The sequence below is a fragment of the Schistocerca americana genome, chromosome 2 (genome assembly GCF_021461395.2).
Source record: "Schistocerca americana isolate TAMUIC-IGC-003095 chromosome 2, iqSchAmer2.1, whole genome shotgun sequence".
Classification (NCBI taxonomy): domain Eukaryota; kingdom Metazoa; phylum Arthropoda; class Insecta; order Orthoptera; family Acrididae; genus Schistocerca; species Schistocerca americana.
This window is the reverse complement of record NC_060120.1, coordinates 608,652,122-608,673,220: the sequence shown is the minus strand read 5'-3', so window position 1 is coordinate 608,673,220 and position 21,099 is coordinate 608,652,122. Positions and strand designations below refer to the sequence as shown.

The window sequence follows — 21,099 nt, the reverse complement described above, 5'->3', positions numbered from 1 at the left end:
CGTGTGTCATCATCGCCGCAAGGTCAAGCAAGACTGTCTGATCTCCCGCGTGCGGGCCGGCCGTGCACAGCTGTGACTCCTGCAATGGCGGAGCGTGCGAACACACTCGTTCGAGATGATCGACGAATCACCATCAAACAACTCAGTGCTCAACTTGACATCTCTGTTGGTAGTGCTGTCACAATTGTTCACCAGTTGGGATATTCAAAGGTTTGTTCCTGCTGGGTCCCTCGTTGTCTAACCGAACACCATAAAGAGCAAAGGAGAACCATCTGTGCGGAATTGCTTGCTCGTCATGTGGCTGAGGGTGACAATTTCTTGTCAAAGATTGTTACAGGCGATGAAACATGGGTTCATCACTTCGAACCTGAAACAAAACAGCAATCAATGGAGTGGCACCACACCCACTCCCCTAGCAAGAAAAAATTTAAAGCCATACCCTCAGCCGGTAAAGTCATGGTTACAGTCTTCTGGGATGCTGAAGGGGTTATTCTGTTTGATGTCCTTCCCCATGGTCAAACGATCAACTCTGAAGTGTATTGTGCTACTCTTCAGAAACTGAAGAAACGACTTCAGCGTGTTCGTAGGCACAAAAATCTGAACGAACTTCTCCTTCTTCATGACAACGCAAGACCTCACACAAGTCTTCGCACCCGAGAGGAGCTCACAAAACTTCAGTGGACTGTTCTTCCTCATGCACCCTACAGCCCCGACCTCGCACCGTTGGATTTCCACATGTTTGGCCCAATGAAGGACGCAATCCGTGGGAGGCACTACGCGGATGATGAAGAAGTTATTGATGCAGTACGACGTTGGCTCCGACATCGACCAGTGGAATGGTACCGTGCAGGCATACAGGCCCTCATTTCAAGGTGGCGTAAGGCCGTAGCATTGAATGGAGATTACGTTGAAAAATAGTGTTGTGTAGCAAAAAGATTGGGGAATAACCTGGTGTATTTCAATGCTGAATAAAACAACCCCTGTTTCAGAAAAAAAATGTGTTGCATTACTTATTGAACTGCCTTCGTATTAATAGATAACACATGTATTATCCCCTATTATGTTATAAATAAATATTCCCATCCTATCCTACTGCCCATTACAATCATAGCACTATTTAGTAAGCTGTATGATGTCGACAGATGAAAAGACTATACGATATAAAGCTTATAAGTTGTATCCTTGGTGTGCACTATCTTTGATACGTGCGCAGGCAGTATCTTTAGTAAATGTATTTTCGCGCCAACTGACTTAGCTCCACATGTTGTCAGTGCACCTGAACTTGTATGTGTGATAGATTATTGGAACAATGGGAACATCGACAGTTCAGTATATATTTAACAACATATTGTGATATAATAAGTGTCACACTCATCAGTTCATGTGGGACTCACACAGTCAAAAGGCTGCATTTTGACGACGACATGTACTCATGTCTGATAGTTTTATATTCTGACAGAATGTAAGTAATGCACATTTATCTCCAATTTTTATAACTGAGCTACTTTCTTAATGAAATGTTTGCTTAATTATGTATATACACCCTGTGCTTCACTTTTGTAATTTTGTGTTTATGTAACTTTGCAGTGTTACTTGAAAATGGCCATAAGGCCGAAATTGCAATAGTAACAATGAATATTTTATACAGTCAACGGCGACTATGATGTCTTTTAAGAAATATCTTTCTGTGTTAAAAATGTCCAGGACGTCTGAATTGCTTTCCTCAGGTACAGTTTCCAAGTCTTCCTAATGAGGCTGCAAAAGTGTTACAATGTTTCAATGGACATATTTGTGTGAAAGTTCTTTAATTGTCTACAAAACTAAATAAGTCATGATTACATGACAACTTGAGTGTGAAACTGTGAAATTGTCTGCATCTATCTGTATACCGACTGTCTTAAAAGATAAAAATTATATTATGCCTTCAGCGTGCCAAAAATAAATGAATATTACCGAAAATTTGTTTTGTTGTGACCTACGTTGTTGAAAAATGTTAAATATAAAACCAATTGCACTGCCATTTAAATGCAGCACATTCACAGTTTTCCCCTCTTCCTCCTCACACTCAGACAATTTGGCTTGGTGGTGGGGGAAATGTGAAGTGAGCCTAAGCGCTTTGGCACTCGTGTGCGGGCATGGCCTGAGAACCGAAATCTTGGCTAGCACTGCTCTACATGCTGCTTCTTTTTTTGCACAGATGTCTCACAGCATTGTTACACTGCAGGCATTTACTCTGGGATTGCTGAGCTATTCCAACTTAGGACATCAGTGCATGGAGTGTACACAAATGCTCACACTGATACTTCATCTTGAGGAGATACCTCCCACAACATGTGGCACCTTTTGAGTTGTTACACAAAAATAAACAACAGACACATAAACAGCTGTACTCACCCAAATATTTAATTTCTTTATTGCTTCTAGTTTGTGAGCATTAATCGTTGCCCAAGTTGTTGAGAGTTAAGTATTTTTCTATGTCTTGTTGTTATATGTTGTGCTCGCTGCTTTATGTATTTTCCATGTATTGTTTTTAATAATGCTTACACAGTAAATACTCTTTGCTCAATCAGTTGTCTGTTGTTTCCTTGTTCAAGCATATTGTAAGTGAATAAGTTACATTAAAGTGTAGTCCTTTAATCATAATAAAATAGCTACTCATCTTTAAAACAAGAATTTATCAAAAGGTTAGGGGCCCAGATACATGGGAGTAGAAAACTAGATATGTAACTAGTCATCATCTATTATAAAGGAGCACACAAACAGGTCAGTGACATACTGTATATAAGCATCTAATCGAAAGTAGCATCAGCCGACAAGTTAGTTGCAGAGAACAAAGGGGTTGGCCAAGTTATTCTGTTGATAATCAGTCAAAGTACAATCAGAAAAGTCAGTCATGTGGTTTACATTCACAGATAGTAAATTTGTCTGTTATCAGTAGATTCTACTAAGTCACTATTTGAACTTTTGCCGAGGATCATTATCGAGCAACATCAAAGTCAGAAATGTTGTATTCAGTAAAAACCGGACAGGAAGTTAAACCGACAGGAGGAGAAACTAAACACAATGAAAAGTCTTGGATTGTAAAAGATCATGATGCACAAATTTTTAGCAAGTCTGTTAGTCAAATGCTTAAAAAGTTAGAAACACTATATGGCAAGAAATCAGATTTAATGATTGAAGGTTTGCAGAGAAATTTCTTTAGTTACAAATACACTGCTAGTAGGGTTATAAATACAAAATCAAATAGGGGTAATGCAGGAGTAGGTTTAATAATGAATAAAAAAATAGGAGTGCGGGTTAGCTACCACAAACAGCATAGTGAACGCATTATTGTGGCCAAAATAGACACAAAGCCCATGCCTACTACAGTAGTACAAGTTTATATGCCAACTAGCTCTGCAGATGAAGAAGAAATAGATGAAATGTATGACGAGATAAAAGAAATTATTCAGGTAGTGAAGGGAGACGAAAATTTAATAGTCATGGGTGATTGGAATTCGTCAGTAGGAAAAGGGAGAGAAGGAAACATAGTAGGTGAATATGGATTGGGGGGAAGGTGGTGGTGGTGGTTGTTGGATGTTTAAGGGGGACTAAACAGCGAAGGTCATCAGTCCCCCATGGGGGGAAGGAATGAGAGAGGAAGCTGCCTTGTAGAATTTTACACAGAGCATAACTTAATCATAGCTAACACTTGGTTCAAGAATCATAAAAGAAGGTTGTATACCTGGAAGAATCCTGGAGATACTAAAAGGTATCAGATAGATTATATAATGGTAAGACAGAGATTTAGGAACCAAGTTTTAAATTGTAAGACATTTCCTGGGGCAGATGTGGATCCTGACCACAATCTATTGGTTATGAACTGCAGATTGAAACTGAAGAAACTGCAAAAAGGTGGGAATTTAAGGAGATGCGACCTGGATAAAATGACTAAACCAGAGGTTGTACAGAGTTTCAGGGAGAGCATAAGGAACAATTGACAGGAATGGGGGAAAGAAATACAGTAGAAGAAGAATGGGTAGCTCTGAGGGATGAAGTAGTGAAGGCAGCAGACGATCAAGTAGGTAAAAAGACGAGGGCTAATAGAAATCCTTGGGTAACATAAGAAATATTGAATTTCATTGATGAAAGGAGAAAATATAAAAATGCAGCAAGTGAAGCAGGCAAAAAGGAATACAAACGACTCAAAAATGATATCGACAGGAAGTGCAGAATGGCTAAGCAGGGATGGCTAGAGGACAAATGTAAGGATGTAGAGGCTTGTCTCACTAGGGGTAAGATAGATACTGCCTACAGAAAAATTAAAGAGACCTTTGGAGAAAAGAGAACCACTTGTATGAATATCAAGAGCTCAGATGGCAACCCAGTTCTAAGCAAAGAAGGGAAGGCAGAAAGGTGGAAGGAGTATATAGAGGGTTTATACAAGGGCGATGTACTTGAGGACAATATTATGGAAATGGAAGAGGATGTAGATGAAGACGAAATGGGAGATAAGATACTGCGTGAAGAGTTTGACAGAGCACTGAAAGACCTGAGTCGAAACAAGGCCCCGGGAGTAGACAACATTCCATTAGAACTACTGATGGCCTCGGGAGAGCCAGTCATGACAAAACTCTACCATCTGGTGAGCACGATGTATGAGACAGGCGAAATACCCTCAGACTTCAAGAAGAATGTAATAATTCCAATCCCAAAGAAAGCAGGTGTTGACAGATGTGAAAATTACCGAACTATCAGTTTAATAAGTCACAGTTGCAAAATACTAACGCGAATTCTTTACAGACGAATGGAAAAACTGGTAGAAGCCGACCTTGGGGAAGATCAGTTTGGATTCCGTAGAAATGTTGGAACACGTGAGCCAATACTGACCTTACGACTTATCTTAGAAGAAAGATTAAAGAAAAGGCAAACCTACGTTTCTAGCATTTGTAGACTTAGAGAAAGCTTTTGACAATGTTAACTGGAATACTCTCTTTCAAATTCTGAAGGTGGCAGTGGTAAAATACAGGGAGCGAAAGGCTATTTACAATTTGTACAGAAACCAGATGGCAGTTATAAGAGTCGAGAGACATGAAAGGGAAGCAGTGGTTGGGAATGGAGTGAGACAGGGTTTTAGCCTATCCCCAATGTTATTCAATCTGTATATTGAGCAAGCAATAAAGGAAACAAAAGAAAAATTCGGAGTAGGTATTAAAATTCATGGAGAAGAAGTAAAAACTTTGAGGTTCGCCGATGTCATTGTAATTCTGTCAGAGACAGCAAAGGACTTGGAAGAGCAGTTGAACGGAATGGACAGTGTCTTGAAAGGAGGATATAAGATGAACATCAACAAAAACAAAACGAGGATAATGGAATGTAGTCTAATTAAGTCGGGTGATGCTGAGGGAATTAGATTAGGAAATGAGGCACTTAAAGTAGTAAAGGAGTTTTGCTATTTAGGGAGTAAAATAACCGATGATGGTCGAAGCAGAGAGGATATAAAATGTAGACTGGCAATGGCAAGGAAAGCATTTCTCAAGAAGAGAAACTTGTTAACATCGAGTATAGATTTAAGTGTCAGGAAGTCGTTTCTGAAAGTATTTGTATGGAGTGTAGCCATGTATGGAAGTGAAACATGGACGATAACTAGTTTGGACAAGAAGAGAATAGAAGCTTTCGATATGTGGTGCTACAGAAGAATGCTGAAGATAAGGTGGGTAGATCACGTAACTAATGAGGAGGTATTGAGTAGGATTGGGGAGATGAGGAGTTTGTGGCACAACTTGACTAGAAGAAGGGATCGGTTGGTAGGACATGTTTTGAGGCATCGAGGGATCACAAATTTAGCATTGGAGGGCACCGTCGAGGGTAAAAATCATAGAGGGAGACCAAGAGGTGAATACACTAAGCAGATTCAGAAGGATGTAGGTTGCAGTAGGTACTGGGAGATGAAGAAGCTTGCACAGGATAGAGTAGCATGGAGAGCTGCATCAAACCAGTCTCAGGACTGAAGACCACAACAACAACAACAATGCTAGTAAGTCAGCTATTTAGAACTGTGTGCAGATTCAAGAATACACAGAAGATTTAGTGGCAATAGGTGAAGCTGTAAAAAAGGGCTGAATTATGTTGTAAATTTCTGGAATGTTACTGCCAAAATTTCATCACTTCCGTACTGTATAGGATAATGTAGCAGCACTCAACAAAAATCTCGACATGTTATTTGAACACCTGCATCTGGAAGAAGCTAGATTAAATGAGACAGAATAGTCAAACATGTCTCAAATGCTTTCATATCAAAACAAAATAAACATTTTTTTTTTTTAAATGTAAGTCAGTAGGAACAGTCTACAGTTCAATGCCTCACATGCGGCAAAACCAGGCATGCGAAGAAAACACTTCAGAAATAAACCATGTACCACATATTTAGCGTATTGTAGACACACCTACTCACACAACTGCAAACAAAAGGGTCATTTTGCCTGGTAATGTCCGAATGTAACATTAACACAAATGAGACGAGTCAAAACTCCCATAGCAAAGACTCAAAATGTTTCAAGTGAAATGTGCTGGTCACTTCTGAATTACCTGTTGCCAATGTTAATGACATAAATTTGCAATCTGATCAAGGAAACACTTGGTACCAAGACTGTGGTGCCATGCAGCATGTGACATTTATATTAATAAATTATGAAGAATTAAATAAATGTATGGAAGTGTTGATTGGCAATGCTACTGAATTAGAATGAACTGGAGTGGTAGACATTGAATTAGCGGCTTTTGATCGAGAACAGTTGTGTGACATAGTTCTGGAGAACATTTTAGAAGTACCTAATAGAAATTTTAATTTATCTTCTGTTACTCAAGTCTTAAATATGGAATATGTTCTGAGTGCAATTGTGTACATCTCTGTTTTCAAAACCAATGACAATTTGGGAACTGTAGCAATAGGCAGACATGAGTGACAGCTGAATAAAATGTTGTTTCATACAGAAGAGTCCAACAAATGTCTGAGAGCAGTCTCGATTAAAATGTGGCATGAAAAGTAAGCTCATCAAAATGTCACATGTTAGAGACATTCTAAAAAGAAATGACATTAATTATACTGATGACTAGAATGAGTATGTATGTGTTGATCATATCTACAGCAAACAACATTACAAATCCATCCAACAAATATGAAGGCTGCAGAAAATACCCTGGATGTAAATCATGTTTACTTGTGCGAAGTGAATCTCATGTCATTAGTAGGAGTAAGGTATTTTCTGTTGTTAAAAGATTATCTGTCTCATTTCCAAACTGTTTATTTTCGGAAGACAAATGGTTAAGCTACTGCCAAATTAGAACTTCCATGAAAACAGTAGAAAACCAGTGTAGGAATAAAGTAAAATGTTTGTGTCTGACAACAGGATCAAAATCAAGAATGCTCTCACTAAAAAGCTTTTAGATAAAAGTAGTATTTTTCACATCAGAACCAACATGTACACACCTCAGCAAAATAGAAGTACTGAAAGAGAAATGTGCACAGTTGTCGAGTCAGCACAATCAGCAACACATGCACAAAAAATGAATGAGAATCTGTTGGCCAAAGTGATAAATCATGCAGTCTTCATGTTAAATCAAAGTGGAAGAAGTGTAATAAAAGGAAAAAGTCCTACTGAATTGTGGTCTGGATAAAAAATAAATCTTCCTAATTTGAGAAGTTTTGGAAACGACTGGTACATTTCAATTTAAGATTACAAATGAAGAAAGAAATAAAAGGAGGGAATCATCTTTGGCTATACACTCTACCTACCTGATGAAAAGAATGTTGTTGCCTCTGATAATGTCATATTTGATAAAAGAATAGAAGATAAAAAAGAAGCTACTGAATTAAAGACTTTCACAAGGGAAAATGAGAATGAAACTGAGTATCAGCATCCAGAAGAAAACCAGATATCTGATGACTCACTGTGTGATGTCTCTGAACAATGCAGTGTGTCATCTGATCACATAACACAAAACGGAGTCTTACCCCCAAAACTACATGACTGCACATCTGATACGCTGTGAAAGGTTTCATCAGACTATGAAATAGCTTCACAGCACAGTAAGAATGCAAACTTTGGCATGATGGGTGAAGTTGAAGGCATTTCTATTTCAAATGCCTTGAAAGACAAAAACTGGTACAAAGCAGTATCTGATGGATACAAATCCCTAATAAAACTAAAAACTGGGAGGCTTGTAGAACTTCCAAAGAATGTAACACCTCTAAGCTGTTGCTGGGTATTGTGTAAAAAGCAAGACAGATGTTATAAAGCCAGACTAGTTGCAAGAGGGTTTGAGCAAGAGGAAGTACTGGACTACTCAGAAACCTTTAGTCCTGTAGCACATTATGAATCAATTAGACTGCTTCTTAGTCTTGTGGCTATAAATGAAGTGAAAGTAACAACTTTTGACATAAAGACAGCTTTTCTATAGAGCGATCTGCAAGAGAAAACCTACATGAACCAAACTGAAGGATACAACAATGATACAAACAGAGTTTGCAAGCTGAAGAAGAGTTCATATGGCCTAAAATAAACTCCAAGGCACTGGAATGAGAAATTCTCAAATTATCTGATGTCATTAGAATCTATTAAGACAGATGATCACCCTTATCTACTATAATGAAGACAGAAGCACCATTATAGTATTGTTTGTTGATGATGGATCAGTTATTGGAAGGAGGACAGCCAGCACTACTGAAGTTCTGAATAAGCTGAATCAGGAGTCTGAAATAAAATTTGACAAAATATTTCAGAATCAGATGTCATCTCACGATGGAAATTAAAAGTACATGGGTAGCACAGGCTGTGTGGCATGGACTGGGTGGTTTTCTAGGTTATAGGGTCTTGGGGAAAAAAAGAAAGGGCTTCAGTCTCAAAGGGTACAGATTGAACACAGGAAGAACATAGATCTAGGAACCATCAGCATAACAGTTGTAAATTGCCATAGCTGTGTTCAGAAAGTACCAGAGCTCCAAGCACTAATGGAAGCACTGATGCTCAAATCATTACAGGCACTGATAAGTTCAGCCAAAATCTTTGCGAAGGACCTAATCGTGTTCAGAAAGGATAGGCTAAGTACAGTTGGCGGTGGTATGTTTGTTGCTGTTAGAAGTAGTTTATCTTGTAGCAAAATTGAAGTAGATAGTTCCTTTGAGTTACTATGGGTAGAGGGCAACTCACAACTAACATGATTCAATTGCTGAAAGGTTCAAAGAAAACTTGAGTCTAATTTTAAGCACGAACCTGACACATACAATTATGATTGGTGGTGACTTCAATCTACCCTCAAAATGGTGGTGAAAATACATGTTTAAATCTGGAGGTACACATAAAACATCATCAGAAATAGTGTTAAACGCATTCTCTAAAATTAATTTTTTAGTTCATGAGCCCATTTGCATAGTAAATTGCTGAGAGAAAACACACTTGTCCTCTTAGCAACAAATAATCTTGATCTAATAACAAGTGTCAAAACAGATATAGGGATAAGTGAAAACAGAGTTGTCATAGTGAGCCTGAATACCATAACTCCCAGATCCAATAAAAATAAAAGACAAATATACTTAATCAAAAAAGCAGATAAAAATTTGCTTGATGCCTTCCTCAGGAACAATCTCCACTCCTTCCAAATTAATAATTTAACTGTAAACCACATGTGGCTTGAATTCAGAGAAATAGTATCAACAGCAATTGAGAGATTTATACCAAACAAATTAACATGTGATGGAGCTGATCCCCTTGGGTACAAAAAATAGATCAGAACATTGTCGCAGAATTTAAACAAACACGAAATCCCCAAGATTGGTGATATTTTACAGAACTCAAAACTTTAATGTAGAATTCAATGCGAGATACTTATAACAATGAAACCTGGCAGAAAATCCAAAGAGATTCTGGTTAAACTTAAAGTATGCCAGCAGTAAGACATAATCAATGTATTGTCTGCGCAATAGTAATGAAAATACTGCTGATGACAGTGCTGCTAAAGCAGAGTTACCAAACACAGCTTTCCGAAATTCCTTCACCAAAAAAGACAAAGTAAATATTCCATAATTCAAATCAAGAGCATCTGCCAACATGAGTAACTTAGAAGCAGATGTCCTCGGAATAGTGAAGCAGCTTAACTCACCTAATAAAAGCAAGTCTTTTGGTCCAGATTGTATAACAATCAGGTTACTTTCAGACTATGCTGATGCAATAGCTCCATACTTAGCAATCATATGCAACTGCTCACTTGAGGAAAGATCTGTATCTAAAGACTGGAAAGTTGCACAGGTCACACCGATATCCAAGAAATGCAATAGGAGTAATTCATTAAATTACAGGTCTGTACCATTAACACTGATATGCAGCAGGAATATGGAACATATATTCTGTTCAAACATTAAAAATTACTCGAAGAGAATGGTCTATTGATATATAATCAACATGAATTCAGAAAACTTTGTTCTTGTTAAAGTCAACCAGCTCTATACTGACACAAAGCACTGAGTGCTATCGACAAAAAATTTCATGTTGATTCCATATTTCTGTATTTCTGGACTCCATTGAGAAAGTTCAAAGGAGGACAGCATGTTATGTATTATTGAGAAATATGGGAGAGAGTGTCAAGAACATGAAACATGATTTGGGGTGGACATATATAAACAAAGGTGTTTCTCTTTGCAGCAACGTCTTCTCACAAAATCTCAATCACCAACTTTCTCCTCTGAATGCAAAAATATTTTGTTGACGCTGACCTACATACTGATAAATGATCATCATAATAAAATAAGGCGAATCAGAGCTCACACAGAAAGATGTGGATGTTCATTTTTTCTGCAGAGTTCTGTTGGTTCATTCAGACTTTGCTGTTTGAGAGTGGACTAACAGAGAATTATAGTGAAAGTGGTCCTATGAACCTTCTTCCAGGCACTTAAGTGTGATTTGCAGAGTAGCCATTTAGATGACATGTAGATAAAAGTTCAGTGGAAATTTTTGCAAATCAATCTATGTATACAAACAAACTTTTAAGACAATTTAAGTTTGATGATTTGAACCCAGTAGCTACACCTATGGAGCACGGAATGGTAACAGATAAAGAAAATCTTGTCAATAATGTGTCACTAGAGAGGACTGAAGTCCATAGAGAAACTACTGAGAGTCTACAGTGCCTTTTACAACAATATCTCATTCAGGTATCAGTTTTTCTGCTAATTACTTAAGCAGATTTAGTAATAAACCAATGATTAGTCACTGGAAAATGGTGAAACATATTTTACAGTATCTAAAAGGTGCTATGAAGATTGGTATATTCTTTGATGGAGACTCAACATGGCTTGCCTTTGCCGATCCTGATTACGGAGACGATATTTCAACTACATGCTCCAGCAATGGAGTTCTTATCGTGTGGGATGGACCCATTGCCTGGTATGCTCAAAAGCAATGTCTTGTGGCACCGTAGAATGGTGTGTAGTGGAACATGTGGGGTAAAGTGGGACATTATATTATCTTTGGTATTTTGTTGGTGCTGACATCGAGTGGCTCTCTCTGAAAGTGATCTCTTTACTTAATTTTGTTCATCAAAGTTTAACAAAGCAGATACATAGTGTCTGAAGCTTATTTAGCTGGTAAGTGCTTCACAGATTGTTTTTTTCTGTCATGCCAAAAAGGTTAGATTATAAAATATCCTTACAAACCTCTTCCAGTGCTCATAAGAATATTAATGTAACGCTCAGCTTAACCAATAGTCTCAGAACTAGTATTGAGGTTACGTTGTATACTGCAGAGTTCTGTTGGTTCATTCAGACTTTGCTGTTTGAGAGTGGACTAACAGAGAATTATAGTGAAAGTGGTCCTATGAACCTTCTTCCAGGCACTTAAGTGTGATTTGCAGAGTAGCCATTTAGATGACATGTAGATAAAAGTTCAGTGGAAATTTTTGCAAATCAATCTATGTATACAAACAAACTTTTAAGACAATTTAAGTTTGATGATTTGAACCCAGTAGCTACACCTATGGAGCACGGAATGGTAACAGATAAAGAAAATCTTGTCAATAATGTGTCACTAGAGAGGACTGAAGTCCATAGAGAAACTACTGAGAGTCTACAGTGCCTTTTACAACAATATCTCATTCAGGTATCAGTTTTTCTGCTAATTACTTAAGCAGATTTAGTAATAAACCAATGATTAGTCACTGGAAAATGGTGAAACATATTTTACAGTGTCTAAAAGGTGCTATGAAGATTGGTATATTCTTTGATGGAGACTCAACATGGCTTGCCTTTGCCGATCCTGATTACGGAGACGATATTTCAACTACATGCTCCAGCAATGGAGTTCTTATCATGTGGGATGGACCCATTGCCTGGTATGCTCAAAAGCAATGTCTTGTGGCACCGTAGAATGGTGTGTAGTGGAACATGTGGGGTAAAGTGGGACATTATATTATCTTTGGTATTTTGTTGGTGCTGACATCGAGTGGCTCTCTCTGAAAGTGATCTCTTTACTTAATTTTGTTCATCAAAGTTTAACAAAGCAGATACATAGTGTCTGAAGCTTATTTAGCTGGTAAGTGCTTCACAGATTGTTTTTTTCTGTCATGCCAAAAAGGTTAGATTATAAAATATCCTTACAAACCTCTTCCAGTGCTCATAAGAATATTAATGTAACGCTCAGCTTAACCAATAGTCTCAGAACTAGTATTGAGGTTACGTTGTATACAAATCATTGTGATGTTATTGTCATTAATGTACTCATGAGACTAATTAGTTCAAATAATTGTCTTTTCATGGGTGAATGGGACACGGTGCGAAACTATAAAAAAGCTGCAGGGAGTGATGGACTCTTTTATGCGATGCAAAATGCTATTGCAGAGTACAGGAGAAGTAGCAGAAGCTTAAGGATCATAGCTGAGGAATATAGTGTTCCGAAAACTATGCTGGCAAATGAAAAATTTAAGAAGAAACATGGAAATCAACAAGTTTTAAATGAGGAGCATGAAAATTTAATAGTGGCAGGAATTTTAACCTGTGCTGAGTGGGGGTTTTCTCATCAAAGTGATGATGTTAAGGACACAGTAAAAACTTTTCTTGATCAACTTGGATATCATGTGAAAAAACTGGGAGAGATTGGATCAGAATCTTTTTTGTTGATATCCCAGCATCACATTTCGTCTTTCAAAAAATGTGAAAAGATCAAGAGCTGCTGTTAATGAAGACTGCCTTACTGGATATTTCAAAAACTTGGAAGCTAATTTAAAAGACATTCCTCCAGAAAGGATTCTAAGCTATGATGAAACAAATTTCACAGATGGTCCTGGATCTTCCAGGGTCATTGTAAGAAGAGGATGTTGACATCCAGAAAGAGTTATTGACCATAGCAAAGAGTCAACCAGTGCGATGTTAACTGTTTCTGCTAATGGAGAAGTGCTCCTCCCTTTTATTGTGTACAAGACCTTGGGCAGAAGTCTCTACCCAACTTGGACAGATGGTTTTGAAGGCTCACGTTAGGCAGTAAGCAAATCTGGTTGGTTTGACATGCCATTATTTGAAGAATGGTTTGTCAAAATAGGTCTGCCATATCTGAGAAGGTTTGATGGAAGAAAAGCTGTCATAGGGGACAACCTTCCAAGTCATCTCTCTCAGGAAGTGATAAGACTGTGTCATGATCATAACGTTGCCTTTATAATGCTGCCTCCAAATTCTACACATCTAACATAACCCTTGGATATTGCAGTATTCAGACCAATTAAAGCAGCGTGGAGAGATGTTTTGCTGAACTGGAAGAAACTGTACAAGGGATGTCTGCCTAAAGTCCAGTTTCCAAAAAAACTGAAGCAAGCACTGGAGAAGGTTGGTAATATGCAGAGGAACATAATCTCTGGCTTTAAAGCATGTGGTAAAATACCATTAGATTCTGAAAAAGTGCTGCAGACGATTCCAAGGAGAGTTCAGCATTCCAAAGCTGAGAAAGTTTGGATAGATGTTCTCACTGAAAAGCTTGTCATAGCCATATCTAGTGATTCCACAAGAAACAGAGGTAGAAAACTAAATGTTCATCCAGGTATGAGCACTTCTCCTGCAGATTTTGTCACTGATGTTTCCACAACTTCTGCCAACCATAGTACTGTCTGCAAGCACCAGTCGTCCATTGGTACCCAACAAGATATTCAAGTTCCTAGAGGTAAGAACAGACGTAGGGAAGTGAAACCTAAATTTGCACTGTCAACAAGAGAACAACCCAGAGACTTCATTGTGGCGAAATTCATCACAGAGCAAGACCACTGAACAAAATTCTAGCAGGGAGAAATCACTGGCGTACCACAGGATAAGACAATTGAAATAAAATTTCTAAGGAAAAAGGTAGGGAAAACAGAGACAATGTTCCATTTCCCTCAAGTGACGACATCCAAGATGTTCTCCACGCTGATATTGTTTGGAAAATTGATGTGTATCAAGACATCAGAAGAGGAAGATTTCTCTTCCCAACACTGTCCAAGATTGTTGACATTGCAAAAGTCCGATGAGGGAAAATTAGCGATGAACAGTATAGCAAAGCTGCATATAGATTTGTAAGACCATTATTATCATGTTATAGTGCATTAAAATAGTCTTATTTACAGAAAAAGTTCCTGAATTTAAAATAAAAGATTATCTCTACAAAACTTTTTTATACGGTAGCATATAATAAAAAGAATTTCTGCTTACCCTACTCATTTGTGTTATTTCCCTGTCCTGTTTCATCTCCATAGTGAACTTGAGGGGTATTTTGAACACAAATAAATGTCTGGGACACACATTTCAGCACTTAAACAGTCCCTCTATCTAACATATTTTAAAAAAAATATGAACCCAAACATAGTGCAAAATGTTGTTAGGTGATTATGTATTTAAAGTTTCATAAGGTTTGGAAACAAAATTGGTACCATAGGTAAATTTACTAAAAAGATGAAAATCTGTCCCACTTCACCCCATTCTATGGTAACTTCAACCACTGAAGCAGAGTATCTAATTGCCATCTCTTCAATCAACAATGAATGCTGGATACAATGCCTTGGACAAGAATTTGGAATTTCAAGTCTGAATGAACCAACAGATTATGTACTGACAATCAAACTGCCAGAGCTGCGTATTGACAAACAAACTGCCACATATATGTTGAAGAATACCTATGAAGGAAAAATAACAAGAGGCAAGAAAAATATAGACATTCCACAAAAGTTCACTCAACAACATATTGGAACAACCACAAAAATGAAATATGTGGAAAGTTCAAGTCAACTTGCTGACGTACTGACAAAACCGCAGACTCGTAAAGTATTTGAAGAATTAAGAAGAAAAATAATTAAGGAGGAGCATTGGACGTTAACTATTTTTCTGTCTTAAGGTGCTTCCATATATGTTCCATGAATTTTTTGATAATGCTGTATGTTGTAATTACTCTCTGATCAGTCAGTTGTCTGTTGTCTCTTTTCCAAGCATTTTATAGATTACATCCAAGGGATCAGCGGAGTTGGCATACCCGATCAGCATCTCATCTCATATCCACTTATGAGAATATTTCAGGGGTTATAAGGAGATATATTTCTCTCTTCTGGAGATAACAAAGCTAGATGCAAGTATAATTTACCACATACTGTACCCAACAGCCAAGAGGATGATCTCAACAACATTCTGGCTCAATGTGGCAGAGCAACTCATGAAGAAAGTAACTCTCCTTGTCTACAATTGTGAGGGAGGACCAAGCAAAGCAGAAAATCCATTAAGGTTTTGAGCCAAAAAAGCTGGAACCATCTTCCAGAAAAAATAATACCAGCTTAGAAGAAAACAACTCCTTTTAGAAGGTGAAAAGTTTATTATGATTGAAGACATTGTGGAAAAACCAGTTTCGAATGTAAAATATGTAAAATTACCTTTAATGTGGTCAAGTATATCATGATATACCGTACACACGCTGACTTCCGGAAGGCATTCGATACAGTTCCGCACTGTCGCCTGATAAACAAAGTAAGAGCCTACGGAATATCAGACCAGCTGTGTGGCTGGATTGAAGAGTTTTTAGCAAACAGAACACAGCATGTTGTTATCAATGGAGAGACATCTACAGACGTTAAAGTAACCTCTGGCGTGCCACAGGGGAGTGTTATGGGACCATTGCTTTTCACAATATATATAAATGACCTAGTAGATAGTGTCGGAAGTTCCATGCGGCTTTTCGCGGATGATGCTGTAGTATACAGAGAAGTTGCAGCATTAGAAAATTGTAGCGAAATGCAGGAAGATCTGCAGCGGATAGGCACTTGGTGCAGGGAGTGGCAACTGTCCCTTAACATAGACAAATGTAATGTATTGCGAATACATAGAAAGAAGGATCCTTTATTGTATGATTATATGATAGCGGAACAAACACTGGTAGCAGTTACTTCTGTAAAATATCTGGGAGTATGCGTGCGGAACGATTTGAAGTGGAATGATCATATAAAATTAATTGTTGGTAAGGCGGGTACCAGGTTGAGATTCATTGGGAGAGTGCTTAGAAAATGTAGTCCATCAACAAAGGAGGTGGCTAACAAAACACTCGTTCGACCTATACTTGAGTATTGCTCATCAGTGTGGGATCCATACCTGATCGGTTTGACGGAGGAGATAGAGAAGAAGAGCGGTGAGTTTCGTCACAGGGTTATTTGGTAACCATGATAGCGTTACGGAGATGTTTAGCAAACTCAAGTGGCAGACTCTGCAAGAGAGGCGCTCTGCATCACGGTGTAGCTTGCTGGCCAGGTTTCGGGAGGGTGCGTTTCTGGATGAGGTATCGAATATATTGCTTCCCCCTACTTATACCTCCCGAGGAGGTCACGAATGTAAAATTAGAGAGATTCGAGCACGCAAGGAGGCTTTCAGACAGTCGTTCTTCCCGCAAACCATACACGACTGGAACAGAAAAGGGAGGTAATGACAGTGGCAGGTAAAGTGCCCTCCGCCACACACCGTTGGGTGGCTTGCGGAGTATAAATGTAGATGTAGATGTAGATGTAGATGTAGCCATGTGTGAGTATTTCGACAAATGAAAAACAAGTCATGGTGTATCATAAACAATGCAACTGGTGTTATAAGTCCTTAGTACACATATATTTCTTCAAATTTCATAAATAATCATTTATATGTAAAAAAAAAAAAAAAGAAGAAACAATTGTACTCCAATGCAAAATACGTTCTCAAAAATCATACGTGAATGGTTTAATGTAGTGAGTGATACATTACTGCAGGTCCTATATTTTCAAAGTTTCTTCTGTTAAAATACTTGTTATTCATTTATGACACTTTCTTTAAGATAAAGAATTGTTTTTGTTGCTGATAAATATGGTTTTTAATTTGGTTTAACATGTTAATCATTTAGAACTTCGACTTCATAAACCTGTATACAAGTGACACACAGCATTTGTTTTCGATCTTCATTATCAACTGATAAAACTTACCAACTCGTTTCCAGCTCTCAAATAAAGTTTTCTCAGCTAAATCTATTAAATCTTGCAATACATATCCCTCAGACTTCTGGGAAAAATGTTTCAAATCATCTAATGTTATCAAACTCGGGATATCCCTGAAGCTTCCTTGTAGCAAGTTCCTTAATATTTCAAGTCTTGTATCCTGTAAATACAAATGTTAGAGCTTTAATGATGAGGCATTAGCTAAAATATGCAATTCATAATTTAAAAAATTGTTTTTCCCACACAAATACTCATATCAGATGAAACATAATGATTGTCCCCATTCCTCAAGAACATGAAAATGGCAATGTTGGAAATGGCATCTCTCCTTCCAACCCCCTCTTGTGTGTGTGTGTGTGTGTGTGTGTGTGTGTGTGTGTGCCACAAATAAAAAACAGCGGAAAGTGGAAAGTCGTGTTAGTTCATATGTAATTATGCCATTACTTTCTGAAGTCAGAGTGAAGGAAAGGAGTTCCACAATGGCTGGACAAATGGTGCCACAAAATGTACATTCTTGTCCTACATACACATTTACACTCTGCAAGCCATTGTGAAGTATGTGGCATATGTTACTTCCCATTGTACCATGTATTAAGGACTGTTTCCATTCCATTCACATGTGGTATCTCATCTTTTCTGTGATGCTATCTTGTGGATCACATACAACTGTGACCATATGTGCTGTCCTTTTCTGAATATGTTTGGTATTTCCTGATAGTCCTATCCGGTATGTATCCCACACACTAGTTCTAAGGTGCATCACTCAAGTGTTATATAAACAATCTCCTTTGTAGACTCATTGCATTTTCAGAGTATCTTACCAAAGAACCAAAGTCTACCACTTGCTTTACCTACAACTGGACTGATGCAATCATTCCATTTTATAATCCTACAGATTTTTATACCCAGGTATTTGTAAGGAATGTCTGATTCTAACTGTGACTCACGGATATCGTAGTCATAGGATGCTAGATTTTGATATTTTGTGAAGTGCAAAATGGTCTGTCCTTGCTTCAGTAATGATATGAACAATAATAGGAGGCCTTTGAAAGGTATTACAGCGTGTTCATCGATAAGCCTTGTCAGTTACCATGTCACACGGCTCACCAGAGTGGTACAGCATGAGTGGAGGGTCCTGAATGGTGTGGATAATTTCCTTCTCTGGCTATATCTCTTGAATGCCTTATGGGACACAGAGAGAATCAAATCAGATGGGAAAGTTCTTTTCTACACTAAAGTTTATCTAATGCAGTGACTGTAGGAGATATAATGCTCTGTTGTATATGGTAAATTCTGCAAACAAAGTAGGTCTCTCTTAGATCCATCAAGATACTCAATGTTAAAATGTTTTATTCACCTCAAATAGTAAAAAGTCTGTGCTTTATTGTTTTAGTGCCAACAAATCAAAGTAGTTCTGGACCTCCTAAGATGGAGCATCCATGCCTAAAAGACAGTACTCTGGTCCAGCTCCGAGCACAATTCCCAAAAACCCTAATTGATTTTTAATGAAAAATTTGTGAGCAGTTTCAAGTATGGCTGAGCAACTGTATGCTATGTAAATAAGCATGTATAGAGCAAATTTCATATGCTCATTTCATCACAAGGAATTGATACCTGTCGTTAAGTGATAGTTCTGCAGGCATTTGTGGCCTGCCTTACGCCACATGGTGGACTGCATCAAACCTTTCTGGCAGAACATCTCAGCAGACTCACACATATTGCAATCATGATCAACCTGTGATTTTATACAGCCTCTTTAAAACACAAATCAGATAGCTCTGTCTCCTTGCAAGCTCTGTGCCTTATATATTTTAACATAATAAGTCCTTCAAGGGTGTGGCTTTCATGTTTATCACATTCAATAGCCAAGTAAAATTTGTATCAAGAACAAAACCCGGAAAACTCAACTGAATATGTGAAATCAGGACACTCATTCTCAAATTAAAAGCAAAACTTCGATGTTTAACAGGCACACACAGATACTCCAACAGAAAATTTAAAAATCTATTTGTTAACCCACTCCAATCTCCAAACTGTTAGCACTAATAAAAGTGTCGTTATTGTAAGTCTGTGAGAAAAATAAAATTCTGCTATTGAACTCATGCTAGCTGTGGAAATTTCAAGCATGGGTACATTTAAAGTGTCTGAGAGATGTATTCTCACAATTAAGTAGACCAGCTGGACTTCATTAAGTCAGAACTCGTCAGCAAAACATGCAATTGCTCATCCTACAAAGAAGATCTCATTGCATGACTTCTGAACTGAACCAAAGATTTTGGCTAGGGCACATTACAAGTAAGATGAACATTGTGAATGCTGTGGGGCACAGACATATGGACACTGTCTCAATGTAAGTTCTTTTTGTTTACTGAGAGACTAATAACTGAAATGACTCACAGAAGGGCTGAAATACATCCCTTGGGACAGAAAGCTCCATTTCAGAGTCATTGTATTAAAAGACACAACCATGAAAGAATGGGCTCAGAACATCTACTGGTCTAGGGTGTAATAGATGTCAGGTATGAGGACCCTACTGTTACCCTACTACAGCAACTGCTGTATAAATCAGTCACAAAGGAGACAGGCAAAATATTGTATGTACTGTTAACAAAAATAATCCTCTCCCTTCCAGAAGTCACCATTTCTGTTGAGGCTACAGTCCATTAATATAAGAGAGTGTGTTTCCTAGAAACATAGGCAGAAGTTTAACTTCTTCCACTTGAGAGCTAGTGATTTTTCTTTATGTGTATTTTAGAAATTACTAACAAACATCGATATGCTAGTATATGTATGCCATGTAGCCTCCCAGAAGGAGACAACAAATTGTGAATCAAGAGCCTTTGAAGGAGACAACAAATTGTGAATCAAGGGCATTTGCAAGCACAGGTATTGATGCTGCTAATAGCAGTATGAGTCAGTGTTTAGCCATCTATCTCCACAGTAGATATATGAAGAGCTGAAATAAATGAGACACTGAATATCATAATTCACATTACCTTATATGCCCTTTTTCTTTCCACATATGGAATCTGGCTTACAATTTTAGGTCCCTGTGCATTCATAACATCAAAGTACACAAAATATCCAGAATAAAAGCTGTCAAGGTAAAACTCTTAAGAAGACAGAGTTGCAAAAGAAGTCAGTTATAAATAACACTTTCCAGAATCCACCAGATGAACACCTTAAGTTACACAAGCCACCTAGGGTTAATCTTCAAGTCGCTGATGTTTTTGATGTCATGGGGAAGCGGAAGAAAAGTTGAAATGAACATCCATCCCAAAATGCCCATCTAATTAAACATCTAATGAACAATGTTGCTGGGTTTGAGCTTGCCAGTTATAAATGGTTGATACTTAACTACATTCAAATGGGATGTTGATTAAATGGGGTTCAGTGTGTGACTGTGGTGTGGAGGAGCAAAACTGCAAAACTGCCCATTCCATGCTTTTAAAGGTGATCTGAAAGGTTCATAAAAATTGATACTGAGTGTTGCAATCTGGTTGTCAAATTTTAACATTAATCTATAAACAGCGTGTATGTTTTCTATAATTCCACATTATAAATAATAATAATAATAATAATAATAATAATAATAATGCTACAAATAGTGATTTCCCAAGC

At 37.8% G+C, this 21,099-nt stretch overlaps 1 protein-coding gene across 2 annotated transcripts in view; it reads right to left on the bottom strand.

Moving 5' to 3' along the window:
- The window catches only part of LOC124594977 (peroxisome biogenesis factor 1), a 383,457-nt gene that overhangs the window by 219,866 nt on the left and 142,492 nt on the right, over positions 1-21,099 (bottom strand). For both annotated transcript variants that reach the window (XM_047133503.1, XM_047133504.1), the window contains one exon: positions 17,467-17,638. In XM_047133503.1, coding sequence (XP_046989459.1) covers positions 17,467-17,638 — 172 coding nt within the window. The remainder of the gene's footprint in view (positions 1-17,466; positions 17,639-21,099) is intronic.